Source organism: Carassius auratus, chromosome 36, assembly GCF_003368295.1.
Source record: "Carassius auratus strain Wakin chromosome 36, ASM336829v1, whole genome shotgun sequence".
Taxonomy (NCBI): domain Eukaryota; kingdom Metazoa; phylum Chordata; class Actinopteri; order Cypriniformes; family Cyprinidae; genus Carassius; species Carassius auratus.
In genome coordinates, this window is record NC_039278.1 from 19491462 (window position 1) to 19517774 (window position 26313).

General features: G+C 36.0%; 2 protein-coding genes across 3 annotated transcripts; both read left to right on the top strand.

Moving 5' to 3' along the window:
* Window positions 1-5299: 5299 nt before the first annotated feature.
* LOC113055554 (LIM domain-binding protein 1-like) lies at window positions 5300-19746 on the top strand. Of its 2 annotated transcripts, none has more exons than XM_026221947.1 (10): window positions 5300-5428; window positions 14549-14651; window positions 15149-15193; window positions 15354-15429; window positions 15630-15732; window positions 16699-16994; window positions 17082-17165; window positions 18254-18377; window positions 18463-18611; window positions 18735-19746. In XM_026221947.1, the coding sequence occupies exons 1-10, from the start codon at window positions 5401-5403 to the stop codon at window positions 18963-18965; spliced, it is 1239 nt and encodes a 412-aa protein (XP_026077732.1). In that variant the 5' UTR covers window positions 5300-5400; the 3' UTR covers window positions 18966-19746. The 2 variants fall into 2 exon arrangements, with proteins under 2 accessions (XP_026077732.1, XP_026077731.1); XM_026221946.1 differs by lacking the exon at window positions 5300-5428 and adding an exon at window positions 9752-9886.
* Window positions 19747-22555: 2809 nt separating this feature from the next.
* On the top strand, window positions 22556-24740 carry LOC113055727 (stonustoxin subunit alpha-like). Its single transcript, XM_026222117.1, has 3 exons — window positions 22556-22674; window positions 23244-23291; window positions 24049-24740. The coding sequence occupies exons 1-3, from the start codon at window positions 22566-22568 to the stop codon at window positions 24594-24596; spliced, it is 705 nt and encodes a 234-aa protein (XP_026077902.1). The 5' UTR covers window positions 22556-22565; the 3' UTR covers window positions 24597-24740.
* Window positions 24741-26313: the final 1573 nt, after the last annotated feature.

Here is a 26313-nt window from a genome sequence, read left to right on the forward strand (position 1 = left end):
ATACGATTTAAAAAAATATCGTTGCAGTTGCTAGGCAACAACTTAACGGTCTAATCGTTTTACCTCATATTCGTTTTACTGCGTTTTAAATTAGAAAAGTCATTTTAAGGCTTTGAAATTGCTATTATTTTACATATTTTATTTGATTTCTGTAATTGGGATGACAAATAGAATGTCATGTAGTAGTTGATCCGCTATTAGTAATTATGTACTATTCACATTGCTTTAATTTCATTAATTAGGGGCCAAATAATGGATTATTATTTTTTAAGTTTTATATTAATTTCTTCAACTCTGCATTTCATTATAATTGTTCAAATAATGCACATTTAAATCAGCATTTCTGTATTATTTTCTAGTAAAATATCAAGATAAATATTAAGAAATGGACCATAAACTAATGTACTTTTTCGAGACTATTTCTTTCCATTAGCAGATTTGTTTTCACTTGTTTTAAGCACTGTTAATTACCATTAAGTAAAACAAAAAAAGAATTACTAAAAATAAACATTGACTGAAATATAATAAATATAACTTAAACATATTTTATGTCAGCTAGTTGCCCAGACAACATTTATCATTTTTTTAATTTTAAGTTAAAGTACTATAATAATTAAAACTAAATAATCTAAAAAATATGAACAGAAATATATATATATATATATAAATATATATATATATATATATATATATATATATATATATATATATATATATATATATTAAAACAAAAAATATAAATTAAATCTAATTCAAAATATAATAAATAGAACAGTATATCAATAAATACCAATGATTTAAGCAATACAAATCTTTAAATTTAGTTTTTATTTTAATTTATTGCTAGTGGTAACTGATTTTAATATAAAGGCTATGATAATTTATTAACACTATTCTATATAATGTACGTTATTTTAATGCCTACATTAATATGTAGCATTTAAAATGATTGATTTAGGTTTTTAGCATTTAATTTTTCATTTATTTAGACAAAATTGCATGTTATTGGCCTTAACATGAAAATAACCTCAGTCTCTGAGCTCATGGTTGTGATTTAAAGGTGAAAATTTCAAAAGTTTTAAGACAAGACACCACAGAGTAAAACTGAATGAATAAACATCATCAGGTTTCCCTAGCTGAATGATTATATTAAGAATTTCAAACTTTTTTGTGACAAGTTAAATGTTATGTTTGAATAAACAAGCTAATTCTAATATCTAATTAAATATGATCTAATTTCCATGCATTTCCATAACATAAAGCTAAACACTGCATAAAGCCAGGTCCAAAATTCTTGTTTTATGTTGTTTACATATTAAAGTTAAAGGTTTTTATTGAAGGGATTTTGGATTTCTCTTTTTATCACTCCATAAATCTGAAAATACTGTGAATCGTGCAGAAAAAAAAACACATTTTCAATATGTTTTTAAGAATAAAAACTCAAGTGAATGATATATCCAAAAAACCCTCGGTAGAAACCTTCAGAATATAGAGAGGAATAAAACTGTAAGTTTTGGTGTTTGTAAGTGCTGCAGAAGTGGATAAAAAACTCTTTAAAGATATATATATGAAATTGATATCTAAGGTTGCAAATAGATGAAGTGCTATAAAACAAACTCTTAAATGTGTATTCTGGATGTTTTCATTACACTAGTCTGAAGAAGACATGTTATTGGTGCAACATATCACTCTATAAATCAGAAAATACTGTCAACAGCCAAAAAAATTAAAATAAAAAATCACTATATTTCTAGGAATAATATGATGTATAAATCAGTGTGAATGATATATGAACAAACCCCTCAGTAAAAACCTTCAGAATATAGAGAGGAATAAAACTGTAAGTTTTGGTGAATATCAGTGCTGCTAAAGTGGAGAAAAAACGATGTAAAGATATATTGCAGTTGCAAATAGATAAAGTGCAATAAAACAAAATCTAAAATATGTATTTTGGATGTTTTCTTTCCACTAGTCTGACATGTTATGAAAGCAAAATAGACCAAAATCTCAAAATTGACCTGAATATGACAACAAAGTTTTTGTCTGTAATGTCTTGATGAAAATTCAGTAAAGAGCTTTTTTTTCCCATACTACAGAAGTCAATAGTTAAGTGAGTAAATTATGCCAGAATTTTAATTTTTGAGTGAACTATCCCTTTAAATTGTGTTATTATTCATCATGTCACTTGAAGTGTGTGTGTGTGTGTGTGTTCTGGTCTGCAGAGAGCATCAGTCAGCACAGACGACCCCTGACCTTTAACCTGACACCTCATCATCTGCTCTGTCATGTGTGTAAACATCTGATCCCAGAACAGCCTGAGAGAGAGAGAAAGAGAGCTGAAAACACCAGATGTAAAAGGAAACAGGTCTTTTTCTGTTTTTCTATTCACTGATCGTCTCGCAGAAGAGGAGAACCTGAAAGTGTGCAGAAATACAGAGAAACTGAGATCTGAAACATGACAGATCGACACGGGAGAAACAACCGGCTTTGATCACAGAGGTACAGGACCACACAAACACACACACACACACACACACACACATTTCAGGATATTTAATGCCAAATTTACACAGAAATTCTTTATGTAGACATGTTACTGGGAAATTAAACTACAAAAACGACTCATTCAGAAATCTTTATGGCTAAAACCATGAGCTGAACAAATATATTAAAATTCTGATTAATTCAAATACATTTTTTTTTTTCAATTTTTTGTATTTTTCATAACCATACTATTTTTTTTAAATAAAATAAAAAAATAAAAAAAATAATTAATTAAAAATAAATGTCTTCTCATGTAAATGTTGATATTTCACTTTAAAAACAATAAAGAATTACTGATTCAATTCTGAAGCAGCATTCTCAAATAAAAAAAAATGCATTTAGACCAGAATTACTGTGATACTTGAGGTCATAACTAAGGCTTTTATGCAGCATTGTGTGTTTAGACTGAATTTGAGAGCAGCCTTAACTCGACTGTATGAAAAACCTTAAATAAGGCTGTATCCCTGACTTCAGTGTTTGTTCTAAAGCTAATTATTCAGCAGAGAGTGTGAATGTGCCTTGTTGAGATCTCCAGCACAGTCTGAGATATCTGCCCATTACAATCTAAACACAGTTATGATCATATCACTGCGCTCCTCAAGAACCAATCACAGCGTTTCTAATTAAGAGATCTCACTGATCATAATGTCTTCATAGGGTTTCTGCTGCGGTTGCATTGAGTTGTTGTTTGGGTGGTTGTCTGTCAAGGGCAAACACGCGTGTGTTTATGTGCACGTGTGATCTGCCACATTGCCATGGTGACAGTGCCCCCCCCCACCCCGTCACTGCTGTCTCTGTCTCTCTCTCTCTCTCTCTCTCTCTCTCTCTCTCTCTCTCTCTCTCTCTTAACGAGCTCCAGTCGTTTCTCACATGGGGAAAAATTCATATTTTAAACATAATAATTAATCGTAATATTTTTAGAATATATTTATTTACAAAAATGTAATATTTCCTTATTAGTTCATATTTATTTATTTATTTATCTAATTTATTTATCGCCAGCCCTAGTGGCTGCTGAATGCTGACAACACTGAAAGACAGAAAAAAAATAAATGGGAAAATTAATATAAAATATATATACACACACACACACACACACACACACACACACTTACATAAGTTAAATAATAAAATAAATTTTTATTATATATATATATATATTTATACAGTACTTATATATATCTGGGATTCAAGATCTGTTTTAAAACTAGAAATAAAAAAAGTTATTTTTTAAGATAAAATGAATTAGGGATTAGGAGGTCTGGGGAAAAGTTCTGAGAAATACAAAACAATTCAATAACAAAAATAATAAAACAAATATTAATTATGAAATAAAAAATAGATAATAAAAAAACAAATAACAATATATTAACACAAATTTAAAAGTAATACAAATAAATTAAATTCATAATTAATTAGAAAAATGTAAAAAATAAATAAATACATTAAAATTTGATTACAATCTGTAAATAAACCCAATAATTAAAATTAAATTGATGATGCTGTATTATATATAAGGCTGTTAAATGTGTTTGTGTTGTTTGTCGATCTGTGATGTTTAGATCCTCTGTTGTGTTTTCAAGGTAATAATTTACAGGTCAGAGTTCAACAGTGTTCATGTGTGTGTGAATAGAAGTGAATGAAGTCTAGCAGTACACTGTCAGTAATATTCTGGAGTTCAGTGATATAGACAGAAACATTATATTAACTTCTGAACACACTGATCTACTCTGCCATAATAATGTTTTTGAATTATCGTCATTTTGTGGAAAATATTGGTATGCAGTTTAATTGATTCATTGGATTAATCAATCAGGATACTAGGAAATTAATTAGATCACATGAATTAGGATTTAAGAGGGCAGCGGAGGTCCGTGTTTTGAATAAAATGGTGTAAAAAAAATTACAAATATATTAAAAAAAAAAAAGTTATTAAATAAATGTATAAAACATTTTAAATAAATATAAAAAATAAATCTATAATTTGAACAAATAAAACCAAATATTTTTTAAAATAAAAAAGTTATTATTTTTAATAAATAATTAAGTAATAAAAATAAATAAGTCATTAAATATGACAAATAAAAAATATAACAAATAAATAAAATAGATAAATAGATAAATAAATAATACAAATAAATTCATCATTAATAAATAAAAAAACAAGTACATGAGAATTAGATAAAACTATGTAAATACAAAATTATAAATAATTAAATAATAAAACATTATTAAAAATTAATCAGTTAAATTTAAATAATTCAATTATTAAAATAAATAATTAGTAGTTATTAAATAATGAACCCCAAAATGTAATAGCTTAAAATAAACAAATAAATAATGAAATAAAAATAATATAATAAAAAATAATAATAAATTATTACATTTTGATCAAACAAACAAATACATAAAATCACAGCAGTAATATAATACAACCTTCAATATGTTTCCCAATAATATTGTAGATTGATTTATAATATTTTTTTCATGATGTATTTAGATCTTCATACAAGAAACTATAAAGATGCCCTTCACATTTTAAGATGGGGGGGATCATATTTGGGGTCTTTAGCATCTAAAGAATGGAAAGGATTGATTGGATGCTTGGTGATGATAATGATCCACACGCTTCTTATGCTTCTGCGACTCTCTCTGCTCTCATTCCTTTGTGCCTGCTCTTTTCTAACCCCTCTCTCTCTCTGTCTGTTTCCACTCTCTCCTCCCTCTCTGTCTCTCCGTGCCGCTGTGTGTGTGTGTGTGTGTGTGGATCAGACGCCCATGTGAGCAGCAGCAGCAGCAGCAGCGGGAGGATCTCTTCGCCTCTGTTCCAGCGTTCGGTGACGGGGATGTGAGAAGATGTCGGTGGGAGGCTGTGCGTGTCCCGGTAAGCTCCAGGCTTTCTCTGCAGTGACACACGCTGAGGTTAGATATGCACAAACATGGCTGCCCGTCTCCTGACGTCTGACTTTTCATCTGCTGAAACAACTGGTTTGCGTCGCTGACATTTACAGCGTTTCGTGGCCTAGATCTCTGTTGTGTTAAAGCTGAGACCTCCAGATAAATCAGAGGAGGAGCGGGAGTTTGTGAAGTGGCTTGATGAAAGGTCACGCTGTGTTTTAAACTCGACACACACACATCTCAGACGTTTCATGATTGATTCGTGTGTTTGTGTTGTAGTTTTCAGCGGATGAGAACAGATATTTGTGAGTGTGTGTGTTTGACAGACAGAAAATCAACAAGTGTTTGGATAGCATAATGCATTCAACGCCAACAACTCAAAATGTGCATGTTCTTATTAATATATTAACACTACATTGTAAAACTACTGTATATGTTAAGGTCATGGTTTACAGTGAACAGCTAAGGGGCGTTGTTATAAATTCACTGTAAACCACGGCTTCACTGGGATTAATGCTTTTATAAAACGGTTATTCCATATACACAGTAAGGTTTCACAAAATAAAACAGAATAAATAAAGTATAAAAACAGTTTCTTCCACCAAACAATGTAGCTCCTCAGAAACAGTTGAGGTTGCTACAAAGTGGTTGCCGAGCAACACACAGAAGTAAACAAAGGTGTGTGTTACTTTGTAGCGTAAATCACAACAGCTTCCAACGTGGCTCAGCCAATCAGAATCAAGGAGCAGCTCAGCCAATCAGAATCAAGGAGCGGAACTCTCGGTTTTATAATTATATAGTATAACATTATGCTTTTAATACTAAAAACATTGACAGAAAATAGTTCACTTCTAATCAAAAATAAAGGATGTTAACTAATATTTGCATGTCCTTATTAGTTTATTAACATGATATGTTTTATATATAATATTACAGTGCATTTACTATCAAAAAAATGGATAGAAAATAGTCTAAAATCTAGTTAAACATTAAATATTACATCCAGTATTTGCATCAGTTTATTGGCTTATTAACATAAGCACAATGCATTTAATACCTAAAATATTATTTAAATATTGTTATATATTATTTTACAAAAATATGTAATACCATAAATATATGGTTCATCTCCTGTAATAAATATTTACCCAATATTTGCATGTGTTTACTAGCTTATCTTAAAGTTTTTATTCTTAAAGTTTTCTAAAACTGTTTGGCTATAAAACGTCCTCAGACGCTGAACACTGTTGAACACACAGACGTCATACACACTGAAGTCCACAACAACAACAGTGTGTGTGTGTGTGTGTGTGTGTGTGAGAGAGAGAGAGAGAGAGAGAGTGTGTGTGTGTGTGTGACTGACTTCATGTTTTGCACTACATTACTTCAACACTTAGTCACACAATGCTGATGTTGTTAACATTAATAATTTGAGAATAAAGTATAACAATAATAATAATTTGCAGGGTTTGATGTCTTATGAGCTAATCATATTAGACAAAGAAACAAAACTTACTTATAACTTATATCTTTCAGCAAACACACTGATGACTTTTGTTTTGATGCGTCTTATATCAGACATTGATTGAGTTAAGCATCATATTCCACACGATCATAACAGTCTCTGTTTAAATCAACTCATACAATTTCTAGACTAAAAGTCACCAAGAAATACAATTTTATATGTATAATAAAATGTATAAAAAACATTTTCTATTATTATTATTATACACTGAATTTTCAACTTGAAAAAAAATATCTATTATTAAAAATTGTAAAAATAAATATATAAATTCAAATAAATAATTTCTTAAGACTGATCATCCAGGAATTAGATTTTATATTTTTTATGCAGAATATATATATTCCTTCTATTTATAAAAAATTATAAATTATATATCTGTGCACATCATTATTTTTCATCAAAAACATTACCTTTATTGAAATATCTTCTCTGATGAAATAAGGTGGATAAAATATAATAAATATTATAAAAATATTTCTGCCTCTTTTTGTGTAATACTGTAATATTAAAGTGTGATTTATAAATTACTATAACAATATAAATTACTCATATTATCAGAAATGTAATATAGTTACATTCATTATGTTATAAATTGCTTTAAGTGCTTAAGTGTCAATCTGTCTGAATCTAAGATTAATGCATCATTATCAGCTAAATAAATCATCTCTCCATTGATAATTTGTCTGAGATACAACTATTATAAATCTGGAATCTGAGGGAGCAAAAACATCTAAATATTGAGAAAATCATCTTTAAAGTTGTTCAGATGAAGTTCTTAGCAATGCATATTACTAATCAAACATGAAGTTTTGATATATTTACAGTAGGAGATTTACTAAATATCTTGATGAACATGATCTTTACTTAATATCCTAATGATTTTTGTCATCAAAGAGAAATGTATAATTGTGTCTCATACGGTGTATTGTTGTCTATTTCTCCAAACATACGTCTGTGACACTGAAGACTGAGTTTGTCTCGTGCTCTGTCCTCTCTGTCTGAGTCACATGATCTGCTTGATTAGAGGGAAACCAGTTAAAGCAGAGCGCCGTGAAAACACAACCGCAGCCAGACAGAGGAGGTGTGTGTGTGTGTGTGTGTGTGTCGGGCACGCTGATCTGTCATTGGTCAGGCTGTTTCTGCTGTCTCCTGCACAATGCCACAGATCTGGAACAAAATGTCTTCCTGTGCAGCATCAGAGCGATGTGACGTTACCCATCAGCCCCAGACACACACACACACACACACACACACCGTGATCCTTCACCGAGCGCTGTCGTGTTATTAGACTCATCAAACTGTTTTTTTGACAGACACAGTTCAGCATAAAGACACCATCTATTTGACATTTTATTATGTCATAATTCACCAAGATTTATTTGTTTTATCAGATTATAACATTCTTGCATGGTCTGTTTTATATAAGAGGCAGCTAATTGATTTGGAATTAATTTGGGGAAATTAATGCACTTTTAAATTTGACAAAAAATTGAGCTGCAGTTTTATTTTATAGTCATTAATATAATATAATATAATATTGTTAATATTTTAATTGAGTTTTTATTTTTACATTTATTTTAAAAAGTTTACAATTTTATTTTTCATTTCATTTTTTATGTCTTTATTACTAACAAAATTGACTTGGCATGAATAAAATGCAACATTATTTGTTATATGCTAAATTTGCCATTTTGCAAAAATATATCTTAAAAATCTTAAATAAATAAAATTCTCTAAAATAATTTCTTTGGCCTGATTAATCAGGACTGTTTATTTCAGTTATATATATATTATTGTTATATTATATATTATTAGTCAGTGTTCTGTCAGTCGTTCCTGACTCTAAGCACTAGGTGTCTCTGTTGAGCTCAGTCTGAACACCTGAGCCTCTGATCCAAACACTGTGATCAGCACTTTAAAGGGCCCTGCGGGAGACCTGTCAATCAACACAGAGCCACGCCCACTCTTTGTGTCAGAGCAGGGAGGAGGGGCTTGAATGCTTAGAGCTGTCATGAGTGTGTGCAGTGCATTATGGGTCACATTCTCACTGCTTACTGAGAATAAGTGCAATAACTACTACATTTACAAATTAATAGTCATTCTTAAGGTTTATTATTATTTTCAAAGTCAAAATCCAGATTTCAATAGGAATCCATGTGATTTTGACAGATTTCACTGTGGGTTTAAGTTGGTCATGTTCATGCAAAACCTGGGAATATGAGGGAAGATCTAAAATAAATCATGGAATAATCTATCTTTAATTGTGCAACAACAACAACAACAAAAAGTTTTATTAAAATGTACCTTTTAAATTATTTTATTATTCACATTTTTCAGAATACAGCATTTTATTAAAATCTGCAATTTTTTATATAATATTACAATATTATTATTCACATTTTACAGAATTACAAATTTTATAAAAATGTGCTTTTTATTTGTTTTTATAATTTTACAATAGTATTATTAAAAATTTTCAAAATTATTTTTTTATTAAAATATGCTATTTTAATTTTTTTATATAATATTACAATATTATTATTGAATTTTGTAAGAATTAAACATTTTATTAAAATGTGCTATTTTTTATATAATGCTACATTGTTATTATTCACATTTTCAGATTTAAAAATTGTATTAATATGTGCTATTTAAATTTTCTATATAATATTACAATATTATTTTTAACGTTTTCAGAATTCAAAATCATATTAGATTATTATTATTAATATTGTTTTCCTGAATTTAACCCCCTATCACAATCCGGGGCCGGTGTCGGAGTGTTATCAAGCCTGTGACAGATGTATTCTCTTGACTTCCTGTTGACGGGTCAGATAGTCCTCAGCCTGGCCTGCAGAGATACTCCGATCCACACGCGTGTGTTTACCGTGTTTAGACGCAGCATGATGGACGTACTGGGTGAGAAAAGAGCTTTCTTCTGGATTATTTGATTCTTTGGTCTGTAATGCAGGAGCGTGATGTCATTGATTATCCAGCTCTGTGTTAAGTGGCTCACCATCGACCTGGGTCAGAATTGATTATCTGAAACTCCCAGCAGTGTAATAGTCATTTATCGTCCGCTCGTCAGACTATGAAGAGGACTAATGCATGTTTGAGATGTTAGCGTGTGTAACTGAATCATTGATTTGCTTTGACAGTCTCAAGTATGCTAATCTCCTCACAAGTGTGCGTTACGGTGTTATAAATGCTTTTATATTGTGATATATATTGAGTTTAGGCAATTAACAGCAAAGCTGCATATGCATGTGTTTTAAAGGCCTCTGCATCATAATGTAGCTGTTGAGTTGATGCATGCATTTGTAAGTCATGATTTATGTGAAGTGATGACAGACAGAGATGTGAAAAGTGTCTCGCTGAGAGAGACAGCGCTTTACCTCTCTCTCTCTCTCACGCTTTTAGAACAGACTACATTCAGCTGAGCTGGACATTCAGATGGGGCTCAGTACAGAAACATTGGTCTGGATTGATCCAGCTGCCTGGTCCTAAATATATTCAGTTTGAAGCACTTTATTAGCATTATTGTGCTTGCAGAGTATTGCCAGAGCATTATACACACAAGTGATGTCAAGAAAATTAAATGTGCATACAAAAGTAATAAAATGTGATGCAAAGTAATTAATAAAAATAGATAAATTATATAATTATATATATATTTAGAAATGTATGTATATATTTATACATATTAATTTTATCATTATTTTGCACCTTATTTTAATACTATTTGTCTGTGCATGTGTGTGTGTGTGTGTGTGTGTGTGTGTCTGTATTTATATATATAATCTTTTTCATTTATCTTGCATTCATTATTTTGCACCTTATTTGAATTCCATTTATATATTATAAACATATAACATATGTAGAAATTAATAATTATATATTTTTTTATTTAGATCCATTATTCTATTTATTTTAACACATTATTTGAATACTATACACAATATTTTTTAATAAATATAATTAAATTTTATTATTGTTATCATATTTTATTTTGCACCTTATTTTATTTAATACTATTTCTTGCTCTCTTTTTCTATAAAATAATATTATATTATATTATTAATTTATCCAATTTTTTTATTCATTATTTTGCATCTTAGTGTAATACTATATAGATACATCATATAAAGTATACATTTATCAAGGCATAAGATACACTGTAAAGAGAGAGAGAGAGAGAGAGAGAGAGAGAGAGAGAGAGAGAGAGAGAGAGAGCGAGAGAGAGAGCATCACTCAGGCCTGCGCGCGTCTATTGTTCGCTCTGCGCGTGAACACAAAGACTCTTGAGGCGGTTCGTCGAGCACGAGCGCCGCGGGACCTGCGCGTTTTAACGTACACCGGACGATTCTTCATTCATTAACCGCCGTTTCCCATGATTTCACACCGATTCTCGTGATTCTCCGCGTCCCGGGATCCCCATAAAGCCCGTGTGGAGTCGCTCGGTCCTCCGGTCAGCAGTGTTTCAGGTAAAACTGAGGGGTTTTATTTAATTACACGCCGTTTTTTCACCTCACTGATGGGGTTTGTTTCAATTTCATTGTCGACTTTTATTTTGACGGGTTTGGCGCTTTTCTCGGATCTTGTTTTGGTGTTTTGTTTCAACGGTTTTATCGCGCCGCTAGCATTAGCATGTAATGTTAGCCTCGGGCCTCAGCAGAGCTTCATTTATCAACACTCGAGCTCGTTCAGTCTATAAAACAGTTTCACTACACTCTCGGCTTCTTAAAGTCTGCCAGACTCAGATTTCTCTGTAAACGTGTCGAGTTAGTGAATATAGTGTGTGAGATACTGACTGATCCGCTCAGATGAGCTCAAGGGTCTCAGATTCGGTTTATTTCACGATGATATAGTTCTTGTATTTCAGATATACTTTTTCAGCGCATGAATAAACTAGTTTTGATTTTAAAATCTGTATTTATTTCTGATTTATACACAAGCACGGTTTAATGTGTCTTGCTGCATTTCTTAAAACTCATGCATTTTGACGCTATTTGGAGAAATCTGCTTTGTTTCTGTTCTGATAAGAGTCAGATATTCCTGTATCAGCACACACTTTCACTCTGTTTTCATTTCCATTCACTGGAAGCCATCAGTATTGTTTTTATTTCTCATTAAATAGATTCATCAGCCGATTTATTCATGCTTTAATAATAAACAAGCTTCATTTGGATCAATCTGCTGTGCATTTCACACAAAAACGAATCTTATTGTGTTTGTTTCCCAAGTAAACTGCCTTTTTATTTATTGTTTTTCCAGATGCATGCTTCTCAGCCTAAGAATAAACATTTTAAACTACATCAGCTACTTAAAGTCTACTAATTCATCTTTAAAAATGTATAAACACATGCATGGTTTTAATTTGTCTTGCTTTGTTTCATAAAACCATCGTGCATTTCGACATGTTTATTGGAGAAATCTGTGCTTTTTTGTTTCTGTTCTTATAATAGGAGTCCAATATTCCTGTATCAGCACACGCTTTCACTCTGTAAAGTGTTTTTCCTCTTGATTCGCAGTCGTTTCCATTTACTGGAAGCCATCAGCATCATCTCGAGGGTGTTGTGGTGAAAACAGTCATTAGTCGATCATATGATCATCGTTTCCCTCTTTCACATGCGATGGACCATTAGCCATTACACCAACACGCGTGTGTATGTGATCTGTATGACGTATGTCCTGTATGCACTCAAAAAAGAACGGGAAGTTGGAGTTTATTGTCTGATTTGATTTAGAAAGTCATTAAGCAGCCGTTGAATGATATCTCTTAATGGGATGCTCTTAAGATCTGATACTTACTAAATGACTAAACGGGCTGATTTCATTTTGCGTGCTTCCTGCTTTGCGTCGGTTCGATGTTTGAGTCTGATAATAAATCAGAAATATTATGATATCTGTGTGCGTATTGCTGATCTGTGGACTGTAAAGTTTTTTGTGGGTCTTAAAGACACGGATTAAACCTGAAAAGGTCTTAAAAAAACAGCAGAAAGTCTTAGATTGATAGTCGTGATGTTAAGTGTTGCACACACTGCAAAAATCTCAGTATAAATATCTAAACATTCTTAAATCAAGATGCATTTACTTGAGATGTAAGTGTTAAATTAAGATGCAAATGTAACAATCGAGTATAAAAACTTTTTTTTTTTTTATCCGTCTGCTGTTATCTCACAAAGAAGACCATCTGATTCGGTTTATTTCACAAGTAAACGGATTTATTTGTGGTATTTCAGATACATTTTTAAAGCTTTTTCGCCCACGAATAAACATTTTATACTCTAGATCGTCTTTAATACTATTTATTTCAGATTTATACACATGCATGGTCGAATTAGTCTTGCTGCTTTTCATAAAACCATTGATAAATAATCAGAGTCATGCATTTTGACGTTAGAAGAGCAGTGCGATGCGATTAGAAGACCTGGTGAAAGCCGTTTCTGTGTTCTGGTGATCTAGAGCAAAGCTAATCAAGTCTTAAGCTATTGTTTATTTGGAAACTGAATTGAAAAGTTGTAGTTTTCAAGCTTTGTGGTGTTGCTAATACAAGACATTTACATTAGGAGACCTATATTGACCTCTTCTGTTTATTATTACTCACACTGTCCTGGCTCGTTCTTAGAAAGCCTTCATCAGACGTGCAGAAGTGCTGCGTGTTTCCCGTGTAATGTTGATAAGTGCAGTTCTGTTGTGAGAGGGATTTGTGTCTGTGAACAGGACTAACTTGTGTCTAGTGAATATTTAATGGCTCAAAGACTGATGAATGTTTAATGAAGGATGTGCTCTGATGCCGAGACGTGCGATGTGTCTGTTTTCAGATCGAGGTTTGGACTTTGAAAACTCTCTTCGTTGTCCTCTCGTACGGTCTTTTAGAGGTCGCTCCGGTGTGTTTATCGGGCGTATTGTTTGTGTAATTCAATTAGAGTCTTCATTTTACGATGCGTCGTGTCGTTGACGGCTCTCAGATTTATTTGCGAGACACGACGAGCGAGCGGTCATTATGAGTCAGAGCTGTTCCCGCGACGACAGGGGTCGTGACCTCATTGTGGCTGAATGCATCGTGTTATAGATGTGTTTAATTGGCGGGATGGAGAGAGGGAGGGGTGTGGCTGACCTTTGCCCCTGTGTTCTGTTTATGCAGGGCTTTTACTGCTCGAGTGTGTGAGACGGTCACACACACACACACACACACACACTATACATGCACTCTTTCACAAAAGTCAATGCAAAATCTGAAATATCCAGAAATATTGTGCAGCACAACTGTGCTCAACATTGATGATAATCAGAAATGTTTCTTGAGCAGTAAATCATCATATTATTCTGATTTCTGAAGATCATGTGACACTGAAGACTGGAGGAATGATGCTGAAAATACAGCGGAGCATCACAGAAATAAATTACACTTTAACACAGATTCACACAGAAAACAGCTGATTCACATTAGAATAATATTTCTAATTTTTAAACTCTATTTTTGTTCATATAAACGCAGCCTTTGTGATTCTGTCAAACTAATGCATTCTGTTGTTGAATCACCGCTGAACGTGCTTCTCTCTTTCTCTCCGCGCTCAGGCTGTTCCTCCAAGTCGTTCAAGCTGTACTCCCCAAAGGAGCCCCCCAACGGAAGCGCTTTCCCCCCCTTCCACCCCGGCACCATGCTGGACCGAGACCTGGGGTGAGTGCGTCTGTTTCAGTGTCATTCACAGCAGAGACCAGAAGCGGGATCACCCGTATGAGCTCAGAATCAACTCTTCAGTATACAGTGCTAAAAACGATCTATAAAGAATATTTTCTGATGTGCATGAGTGTGTGTTTCAGTGTGTTGGGGTGCTGAGCTCCTGTAGGCGTCTGTGAGGACAGCATCAGCAGTCAGGGCATGTTTCTGTTAGATAGCGGAGCAGGAAGCACTCGTGTTCACAGTGTGTTTAGAACTGGACAGCGTTCAGGAAGTGGGAGGGGCTTCCCTTGTGGCAGGACAGTACAGTTGAGTGGGTGTCATATCTGCTGTGGCACACTGATAAATGCAGAAAACGACTCTCGTCCTGTCTGTGATGGTGCCTACAGGCAGAGAACTGTTTGTGTTAGTCTGTTTTATGGCGTGTATAAAGCATGTTATTGAACTTCATGAGGTTTGACATGATTTTTGTTGTTGTTTCTGTCTTGTTCCTGCAGTCCGACACCAATGTATCCCCCCACATACCTGGAGCCAGGCATCGGGTAAGACATTCACATTGGAGTATGACAGCAGAGTTCGATCATGTCAATCATTTAGAGACCTTGCATATCAAATATGAGATATGATTGATTCTATTAGTGTATGTAGAGTTCATGAGGTCTCTGTGTGTGTCTGAGGGTTAAAACAGTCTTTGTTTCTCAGGAGACACACACCTTATGGGAATCAGACAGACTACAGGATATTTGAGCTCAACAAGCGGCTTCAGAACTGGACAGAGGTGAGGCGATCTGCTTTTCTGTTTACATTTATAGCTCTGTGTTTCTCAGTCTTAACTATCAGCGCTTTAAACATTTTAATAATTTAAGATGCTTTTCATATGTCTGACATAAACCCTATAATGGTAGCACAGAAACATCTATCAGCTTCAACTGGCTGAATGATATCAGAGAGACATCTCATGCTGTTTTTCTCTCTCAGGAGTGTGATAATCTGTGGTGGGATGCTTTTACTACTGAATTCTTTGAGGATGACGCTATGCTCACCATCACGTTTTGTCTGGAGGACGGTCCTAAGCGATACAGTAAGTTTTACGTATCAAGCGTTTTATCCAGAGATCTGATTGCAAGTTTTCTGTTCAGTGCAGGGTTTACTTTGAAACAGTTAACACATATAGAGATGATTTAAGAGATGCTTGATTCATGGGAACTACAATAATCAAGCCTTGTTGAAATTAAAGTCCTAAAAAGAAAGAAATGGTTTTACTTTAGCTAAGACTCTGAGATTGGTTTTGACTACCGTACAAATCTGTTTGTCAAATTTGAGAGCACTATCAAGATACACACCCAAATGCTGCACAAGTGGTTTCACACAGTTAAGAAAAATGGCCAAAATTTTAACCAAGAAGGTTCAAAAGCTATAATCTCAGTTTTGCGTTCCTTGAGGTGAGGAAAATTTAAGGACATCGATGCCATAACATCTGCTAGATAAGTCAACAGAGTATCCAAACCCATGTTATATGATCCCAGATGCAGAGAGATTTGGATTTATCTGCGTAATAGTGATAGGAGATACCATGTTTCTTAAAGATCGACCTCCAGGGTAAGCATATACAAGGAGAATAAAATCGGAGCTAGAATAGAGCCTTGAGGGACACCACGCGTAACAGGTGCTGCATCCGATGTAAAACTGATAGCATAAACACAATTGTAACACTTAGAAAATATTGTTATTAAGCAGAAAGCTCTGTAGGTTGGTGAAACACTATTTTCTCTAAACTTTAAGACATGAAAGATTTGAGACAGGCATAAAATTAGTCTGCACTGTTGGATCTAAATTAGGCTTTTTCAGAATTGGATGGAGAGTGTTAACTTATTATTTGATTCGAAGCTTGCAGCAGATCTTTTTCCCACCTTCTCTTGGCCTTCTGCAGACCTGTCCAAGAGCACCAGTACTAAATAGCACATAAACGGTCAACTCTACTTATTTAGTAACAGATTTTCAAGAAATAACACCAGAATTGATTATTTGTCCTTCTTGTGTCTCCCAGCGATCGGCCGGACGCTGATTCCTCGTTACTTCAGGAGTGTGTTTGAAGGCGGCGCCACTGAGCTCTACTACATTCTCAAGCATCCTAAAGAGTCCTTCCACAGCAACTTTGTGTCTCTGGACTGTGATCAGTGTACGATGGTCACGCAGAACGGCAAGCCCATGTTCACACAGGTGTGTGTGGAGGGCCGTCTGTACCTGGAGTTCATGTTCGATGACATGATGAGAATAAAGACGTGGCATTTCAGCATCCGGCAGCACAGAGAGCTCATTCCCCGGAGCATCCTGGCCATGCATGTACGCTCCTCTTCCTGCGTCTCAGTGTTTGTTCCTCTAGCTGGTGTTTCACTCCTGATGATGCTGTGATTTATGTGTCCGTCTCAGGCTCAGGACCCGCAGATGTTGGATCAGCTGTCCAAAAACATCACCAGATGCGGCCTGTCAAACTCCACCCTCAACTACCTCCGAGTACGAACACACAACACCACACTGAGACGACATCTACAGCTTTCATTCAGCTGATTAGTAACTAGGGCTGTCAATTCAACATCTTAATTTGGTGTGATTAGTTATGGAAAAAATAATATGTTAAAATGATTTGACACAGGACGACTGACTGTGTGATGAAGCAGGATTCAATATCATATGATATAGTTTAGAAATATCACATCGGCAAAAGTGCTGCTTTTCCCCAATATCTGCATATTGATTTGATACAAGAGTTCAATAAACAAGGAGTTAATGTTGTGTTTAAACACACTATTGTCTGTTGTTGCTGCGAACGAATCAAATTTTTTTTATGAATCCAGTGAGTCAATGATTCAGTGACTCCTTTATAGTCATTTGCTTCGATTCTGAATGAATCAAATGTTTGAAGGAATCAAGTGAATCGACATTTCAGTGACTCGTTCATGAAGACAGTAGCTGTGTCCGAAATCGCATACTCTCTTGAGTAGGTACATATTATAAATATTTAATTACTTCTTGACCACTAACTTGACCACAACTGTTGTCAGTTGTGTGGCTTCACTGCCATGCACAGATTCTCTCTGAACAAATAAAACGAGTCAGTGATTCAGTGACTCGTTCATAAAGAGTCACTTGCTTCATTTTGGAATGAATCGGGTGTTTAAATGAATCAAATGAGTCAATGATTCAGGGACTCATTCATGGATCCAATCATTTGTTTTGTTTTGGAACAAATGAGTTGAATGAATGACTCGTTCATTAAACGGTAAATTTTAAAAATCTACTAAAGTCCATTTAAAACCCATTAATTTCAGCATTTTCTACACAATTTAGATTCATGTTCAACTCTCTCTGAGCCACTTCAGATGCAGCTTCTGGAAATAATGTAAAGTCTTCATTGTAGCTTCAACAATATTTATTTCTAAAGATACTTTTTTTGTTAAATTCAGTGCTTTTGTAACCTAACACAGTAACTGTTTTAAATTATCTTTTCTCAGCCCAAATTGATGCGTGATGAATTATATGATTCGGCACATCGCAGAGCCCTATCAGTAACTGTCTTGTGTTGTTGTGCGTCTCTGTCTCAGTTGTGTGTGATCCTGGAGCCCATGCAGGAGCTGATGTCCAGACACAAGACGTACAGTCTGAGCCCCCGAGACTGTCTGAAGACGTGTCTGTTCCAGAAGTGGCAGAGGATGGTGGCTCCTCCAGGTCAGGAGACGCTCGTGTGTCTCAGAGACTCTGCTGGTGTCTGTGTAGTGTGTGTGTCTGAGCTCGTGTGTGTGTGTGTCCGCAGCGGAGCCGGCCAGACAGGCGCCCAGTAAGAGACGGAAGCGTAAGATGTCGGGCGGCAGCACCATGAGCGCCGGCGGCGGCTCCAACAACAACAGCAACAGCAAGAAGAAGAGCCCAGCAAACAGCTTCCCGCTGTCCAGTCAGGTCCCGGTGAGTAGCCAATCACACGTCACCAACACGCTACAGTCAGTTCACTGAAGCAGCAAACACCCGCCGGTCAGGGTTAACTGAAGTAGTGTTTGTAACACTAATGGTGTGTTTCTGATGGCTCAGGATGTGATGGTGGTGGGTGAGCCCACGCTGATGGGAGGAGAGTTCGGGGACGAGGACGAGCGTCTGATCACGCGGCTGGAGAACACACAGTTCGACGCGGCTAACGGCATCGACGACGAGGACAGCTTTAACAACTCGCCCGCGCTGGGAGCCAACAGCCCCTGGAACAACAAGCCTCCGTCCAGCCAAGAGGGCAAGAACGACAACCCCACCTCACAGCCGTCTCAGTGAGACTCGGACGGGGGCGGAGCCGGGGGCGGAGCCAGGGAGCATTAGCATCCAATGGGAAGAAAGAGGTGCGGTCGACTCATTCATCTACCTGCAGTAGCTGGTCTTCCTGTCAGCAGAGGAAGTGACCCCGGAGACCAGAGATGAGCGTGACAGCGTTTACTCGTCACAGGACAGTTTTTATTCAACGCTCCTGGTTTTGTTGGTGATTTATGAGGAGCCTGTGCATAGTTCAGATGAAGCACGTAAAACACCAACAAGACCAAGACACATCCAGCTCCCGTTACACTCACAAGAAATGACATATTGCATGAGGAAAATATATATATTTTAATTCAATAGTGTTTTAATGGAAGCTTGTTTCTGCCACTTGGTAAAAAAACAACAACCTTTCATCAATTTTGACTGTTTTCTCAGATTTGTTGATATAAACTCACAATTATGAGTATGATCTCAATTCTGAGAAAAGTCAGCATTGCAAGAAAAAAAAAAGAATCAAGCTTCCATAGTTTTGTGACTGCGTTACAATGAGAGATTAAAAAATATGTATAAATAAATCAGCAAAAGTCTAAACACTACCGGTCTCTTTGATTTGCGTTACAGTAATGAGATGCGGGGGAAATGTGTAATCATCATTTTAATGCAAACAACAACACAATAATCTAATGGCTGATATAGTAGACTACATATTTTCTTTCAGCAAGATGTCATTGTCTGATTTCTGGACTGAAATGTCGACAGTCTCGCATCTTCCTCTGATCGCTGGAGGATGTTTAATATCACACGAAGAGCGTTTTATCCGTGTTTTATACCAGCTTCTATTTCCCTAGAATGTTTATTTTTTTTTCTTCTTTTTTTTACCGATGTTGAAAGCTGCAAACCAAGGAGTAAGAGAACCGTGGAGGTCCTTAAAGAGTTGAAGCCTCAGATTCTGTTGGTTTGTCTTCTGTTTAACAGAGAGTTGGTTTTCGTGTACTTGTGCTTGTATATTTAAGGTAGTAGCAGAGTTGTGTATAACTGTATTGAGATGTATTCCTCCTTAGAGTTACATAAAGCCATTCTGATCTAACGTGTAAAGAATGAAAACACACCAACCTCGTCTTTCCCCCTCTTGATTATCTTTTTAATTTGTGTTTGACTGATGAATTGAAATCAGGGGCGTTGTGTTTGTTGCCTGATCGAAATCTGTTTCTGAAGACGCTTTAAACAGATTCAGTGTTTGTTTTCTATCAGTCAGTTTCTTCTCTTCTGTTCTTCGTTTGTTTAATGGAGACAAACTCTGATCAGCTAGTCATGTTTAATTAACATGTTAGTGGTTTTGTTTCACACACACACACACACACACACACACCCCAAATACTGCTGAAACTCAGTTTTTGTACTATTTGATTGTTTTCTCTCTCTTTCCGAGCAGCTGAATCGATCTGAACGGATTAAAGGTCTGCACTTGTAATTGAAACAAACTGGTGATCTTTTCCACCGTCAATCTTGTAGATGCTTTTGTTTGATATAACTTTTGTTTTCTTAATTTCTGCCCTTGATTAAATTAATGTATGGAACCAATAAAATATGAATTTTCACTTTAAGGATTTCTTTGCCTGTGTGATTTTATAGTTTATTTAAATATATAAAAATGTAGAAATTTGAAAATGAGTGGCTCTTTTGATCTGTTTTTGCTAGTGAATCACTTGACCTGAGTTTGAATCAATCAGATCTGTTCTAGCGTAAATGATTCGCTCAAATGAATCGGTTCAGTCATGTTTCAGCTTTTCTGCTGGCTCAGCTCGTTAGTTTAATGACATTAACTGAAATAAAGGACAAAAAAAATGATGCTTAAAATTAAAATATCAATATTTCCATTCCAAAGAAAGCCCATGAAAACGAGGCCAGATTTTACTGACATCTAGTGCTTGGACGCACAACACATTTTTATTTTATTATTGTGATTGATTTTGATTTGACTGATTATTATCCTTCTGTGTTATAATAAAGAGCGAACCTTCGCCGAATAGAATACTTGATTGTGGTCCATAAACAACGCCTTCTCCAGACAAAGAGGGAACTGCTCCATCTTTCAAGATTAATCTTTGTGCGAATCCGGCATTAAACTGATTGAGATTGAGGAAGCTGTCCTCAGTGAAATGTGCTGCACATGGTTTTTACATGTGGATTATAATTTTGGGGAACTGAGTTAAACATAAATTGTGACCATTAATCTCCAAGTACAGTGTCCCTGGGAAGCCCAAACAAAGATGATTGGACTCCGAGATGAAAATAACAGCATTACGACGACAAACACAAACAGCTCTTCCTTCTTCTCCGTCGGAGCGCAACAAGACCACGCCCCCTTTTTGTGTATTCATGTGGGCGGAGCTTAGTCAAAAAACTGTTTTAGTGACGTCATTACTGCAGGAACTAGAGGGATGTAGTCCAAACTGGTAGTTTTTTGTAGGCGAATTCTGTTAAATAAAATATCTCGCTTGGCATTGAAGGGGACCTTTAAGACCTGTAGATGGCGAAGCAGAGAGAGCAGTTTTTCTGTGGGACATGGTGGAGAATACAACGTGAAGCGACATGGTGCATGTGAGTACCACAGAAAAAAACATCATCAAGAAACATGCAAATCAGTGCAATCGTTTTCCAATAAACCAAATGACCCACAGGCTGACAAAGTTTGGGCAGCAGAAGTGACGAGCATTTATCATGCTGTACATCACACACATTCATATCGCTCGACTGCAGTAACAAGTTAGACCCAGTCGTTTTTCCAGATTCTGAAATTGAAAAAAGCTGTAGAAACTTTGGGTGATATTTTGGGTAAGGTAGTGTCTTAATCTTTTAGTCGGTGGGTTTAAAAATAAATATAGGCAATATATTATAGAAAGCTTGAAATCTCTAATTTTAAATGAAAATATTCAAACCAAAATAAATAGGCTACTCTCTGATTATGTAATCCATATGAAATGTGCATTTCTCTCTGGCGTTCATGGCGAGTCCTTCATCTTAGCAGCGACACAGAAAACACCAGTTTATTACTAAACAATTAAATGTCTCCTTGCTAATTTAGAATTTAGAATTTATTTGATCAGGGACAATGCACAGAAAAAACATTTCAGTCTAAAAAAGAAGAGATGTCGTGCCAGGTTATAGCAAAAAATGCTAATTTCAGGAAGCGGGTCAGGTACAATATTTTATTTTTTTTATTTTTTTTGCGGTCCGAGTTGCGGGCGGGTTAGTTGTAAAAAAACATCGGTCGGGTGCTGGTTGTTTATACATTGACCCGCGCATCAGTGCTGAACACATAGCCTTGTGGGACACCTGTGCTCAGTGTGGTAGTGCTCGAGGTGTTGTGGCCGACATGGAGTGACTGAGGTCTCCCAGTTAGAAAGTCCAGGATCCAATTACAGATGGAATTGTTAAGGCCCAGTAGGTTTAGTTTATCAATGAGCTGTTGTGTGATTATTGTGTTGAATGCTGATCCAGAACGCTCTGGATGAACTAGACGCAGATAAACTGAAGAGGTTTAAATGGTATTTAAAGAATTGTTATGGCATTTCAGCAGCTGATCTGGAGAAGGTAGATGCTCCTGACACAGTGGATCTGATGATAAAGCATTGTGGACCAGAAGAAGCTGTGAAGATCACGGTGGACATCCTGAGGAAGATGAACCAGAACTATCTGGCTGAAGAGTTAGAGAAGACACACAAGCGAGGTAACACGTTAAAGTGAAACTGAAATTGTTAACGGCCTTAAAAAAATAAAAAGCTAGGCTTAATAATTGATTTTTCAAAATTGTTTGACAGAGTGAATGTTTACAGAATAAGCTGATGTGTTCGTGTAGTTTAATATCAGTATTTGAACAGTATTAAGGATCCTGACCCTGTTGGAGCCCAATCTTCTGATTTAATTGAAGGAAATTATTGTCCATCCAAGCCATAATGTCCTCTAAACAAGCTAGCAGAGAGGAAACTGAATCAGTACCTGATTTTAATAGAAAATACAGTGTCATTGGCATAAATGTGATATGAAACTTTATGGAACTCAAAAATGAAACGAAGAGGGAGTAAGTATAAGGAAAATAAGATTAGACCCAGAATTGAGCCCTGGGGCACCCCACAAGTGACGGGAACTGAGCTTGATAAAAATTCTCCAATTTCCACCAAAAAATTCCTAGTGCACCATCACGAATGCCAACTTCAAGGTCCAATCTCTTTAGAAATATGTTAGGAATAGATACAGGATCATGATAATCACACTGTTCATGTCTGTTGATTTCCACAGTCACATTCACCAACATTGATCTCTGGACCAGGAACGACTTCCTACAATGTAAGTCAGTAAGAAGAAGCAGAAAGAAGAGTTTTATAACTGATGATGATTTGAACAGGATATCGGTTTATCTGTATAAGATCATCTGTGCAACCCCCCCCCCCCCATCTGAAGCTTGTTACCCCTGAAATTATGATTAAAAACCATGCTGTATATTATAAATTACAACTTTTATACTTTAAATAATTGTGTAAGTAGTAAAACAACACAAACCTTTAGAAAGATTTTCAGTCTCACAAGTGCTTTGGTCCAAATGTCTGCTTTGCTCTTTTACATCACACACACACACACACACAATCCTGTAAGAGAGATGTCAACAATCGTGGATCTCCAGTAAGCAAGCCTATCAAGGATATTTTATTCACTTAAATGTTGTATAAAGTGATTATGTTCTCTCTAATACATGATGCCAGTGTATTTTTCGATGAGTCTGCTATGTCAGTAATAATAAAGTTACCTTCTTGATGGAAAGGGATGCCAGGTGTTCACAACAAAACACTCTCAATTGCTATTCAAATCTAGCCCAAATCAACCACGTCTCATCCCCCATGTTTCAGGGGATAAAATTCACATTATTGGGGTCGCTATGTGACCAGGGATAAAACAGCCCAATTTCATGGGAAAACCGCTCTTAAGAAATTTGATGTTAATTGTCTCCTCCAACCTTTTAAACAAAATGTATGATACACTGATGATACACTGAACATGAAGAGTACACGAAAAGATTCATAATTCCTATGTGTTTGATCTCCATCAGATTCCCATCAGCTCACTCTGGATCTGAACACAGTGAATGAATACCTCCATCTGTCTGAGAACAACAGAATGATTACATTCACTGACACAGATCAGTCGTATCCTGGTCATCCGGACAGATTTGATCCTGTGCCTCAGGTGTTGTGTAGAGAGAGTGTGTGTGGACGCTGTTACTGGGAGCTGGAGTGGAGAGGAGGTGTGTGTATATCAGTGTCATATAAGAGCATCAGCAGGAAAGGAGCAGGTTATGAGTGTGTGTTTGGATGTAATGATCAGTCCTGGAGTTTGATCTGCTTTCCTGACAGTTTCTCATTCACACACAATAACATACAGACGGATCTCTCAGTGAAGCCCATCCGCAGCAGAACAGGAGTGTATGATGATGTTGTCAGGAGAATAGGAGTGTTTGTGGATCACAGTGCAGGAACTCTGTCCTTCTACAGCGTCTCTGACACAATGAGCCTCATCCACACAGTCCAGACCACATTCACTCAGACACTCTATCCTGGATTTAGGGTTCATTATTATGGATCATCAGTGAAACTCTAGATTGATGAGAGATTCTACCCATGATGCTTTGAACTGAATGATGAATCAGTGACAGTGGGATGTTATAGAGTCTCTTCATCACATTAACTCTTACTGACATAACGGTAAGAATAAATGTGTAAGAAATCCTCATAGAGATCAGTGTTTGTGTGTTGAATCTCTCTCACATCAATCATTTGTATAATGATTAAGTTATATAAAGATATATAATCCAATAAATTATGTTAACTTTATTAATGGGATGGCGTACATTAAAGGTTTATTTTGAACTGTGATTATTTATGTTTGTATAAATGTTGTCACAATATGAGAACAGAGATAAACATCCATAACGGAGTACAAATTACAGACTGAAAACTGAAGAGTAGTAGAGAATAAAAGAGTTTTAATAGGTTTTTGAAGGAGAGAAGGGAGGATGCTTGACGGATGCTTTGGGAAAAGTTTAGTCAATTTTTGTAATTAATAATAAGAACAAAAATGCACGTAACACACAAAAAGGACAAATACAATAAAGCTGACAAAAAAAAATGATATAAATGGTGTTTTTAGATACAGTAGTTCTATTAAACAGTAGCATTTAAGAAAGTTGTGATACAGAAATTAACCAAGATGGGTATTTAGACATAACTGTGTTCGCGACTCGGTTGATTCAAATCGGCGCTTCGGAGCCTGTTTGCGACTCGGTTGATTCAGATCGGCGCTTCGGAGCCTGTTCGCGACTCGGTTGATTCAGATCGGCGCTTCGGAGCCTATTCGCGACTCGGTTGATTCAGATCGGCGCTTCGGAGCATGTTCGCGACTCGGTTGATTCAGATCGGCGTTTCGGAGCCTGTTCGCGACTCGGTTGATTCAGATCGGCGCTTCGGAGCATGTTCGCGACTCGGTTGATTCAGATCGGCGTTTCGGAGCCTGTTCGCGACTCGGTTGATTCAGATCGGCGCTTCGGAGCCTGTTCGCGACTCGGTTGATTCAGATCGGCGCTTCGGAGCATGTTCGCGACTCGGTTGATTCAGATCGGCGCTTCGGAGCCTGTTCGCGACTCGGTTGATTCAGATCGGCGCTTCGGAGCCTGTTCGCGACTCGGTTGATTCAGATCGGCGTTTCGGAGCCTGTTCGCGACTCGGTTGATTCAGATCGGCGCTTCGGAGCCTGTTCGCGACTCGATTGATTCAGATCGGCGCTTTGGAGCCTGTTCGCGACTCGATTGATTCAGATCGGGACTTCGGAGCATGTTTAAGATTTTTTAAAATTCAGATCTGGACATCGAAGCAGGAAGTGTTTGTCAAACAGTTAATTGGTGATAAAAGAATATTTGGACTTGAGGCTTTTTTTTGCCTGTCGATTCAGCATGTACATGGACCCACACACAAAGGTGGACACACTCTAGACTTAATCATCAGTAGGGCTCTAAACTTTTCATCCATTGTTATTAAGGACGTAGTGTCACGGATCGCAAGAGGCGAAGACTCAAGTGCAGGCACATGGGAAGACTTTATTTATACGTCACCAAAATAAACAAAAACACAACTGAAACCAGAGGAGCGTTCAAAGTTACGAGACATAGTGTGTATTTTTGACTGCTGAAGTGCAGGAACTGCTGAAAGAGATCTGAATTCACGATCGCAGGATCGTGTATACACACAGGATGTATACACACACGCACACACACTAATGAGCTATAGTTATTTGCAAAAAAATAATAACTATATATATATAT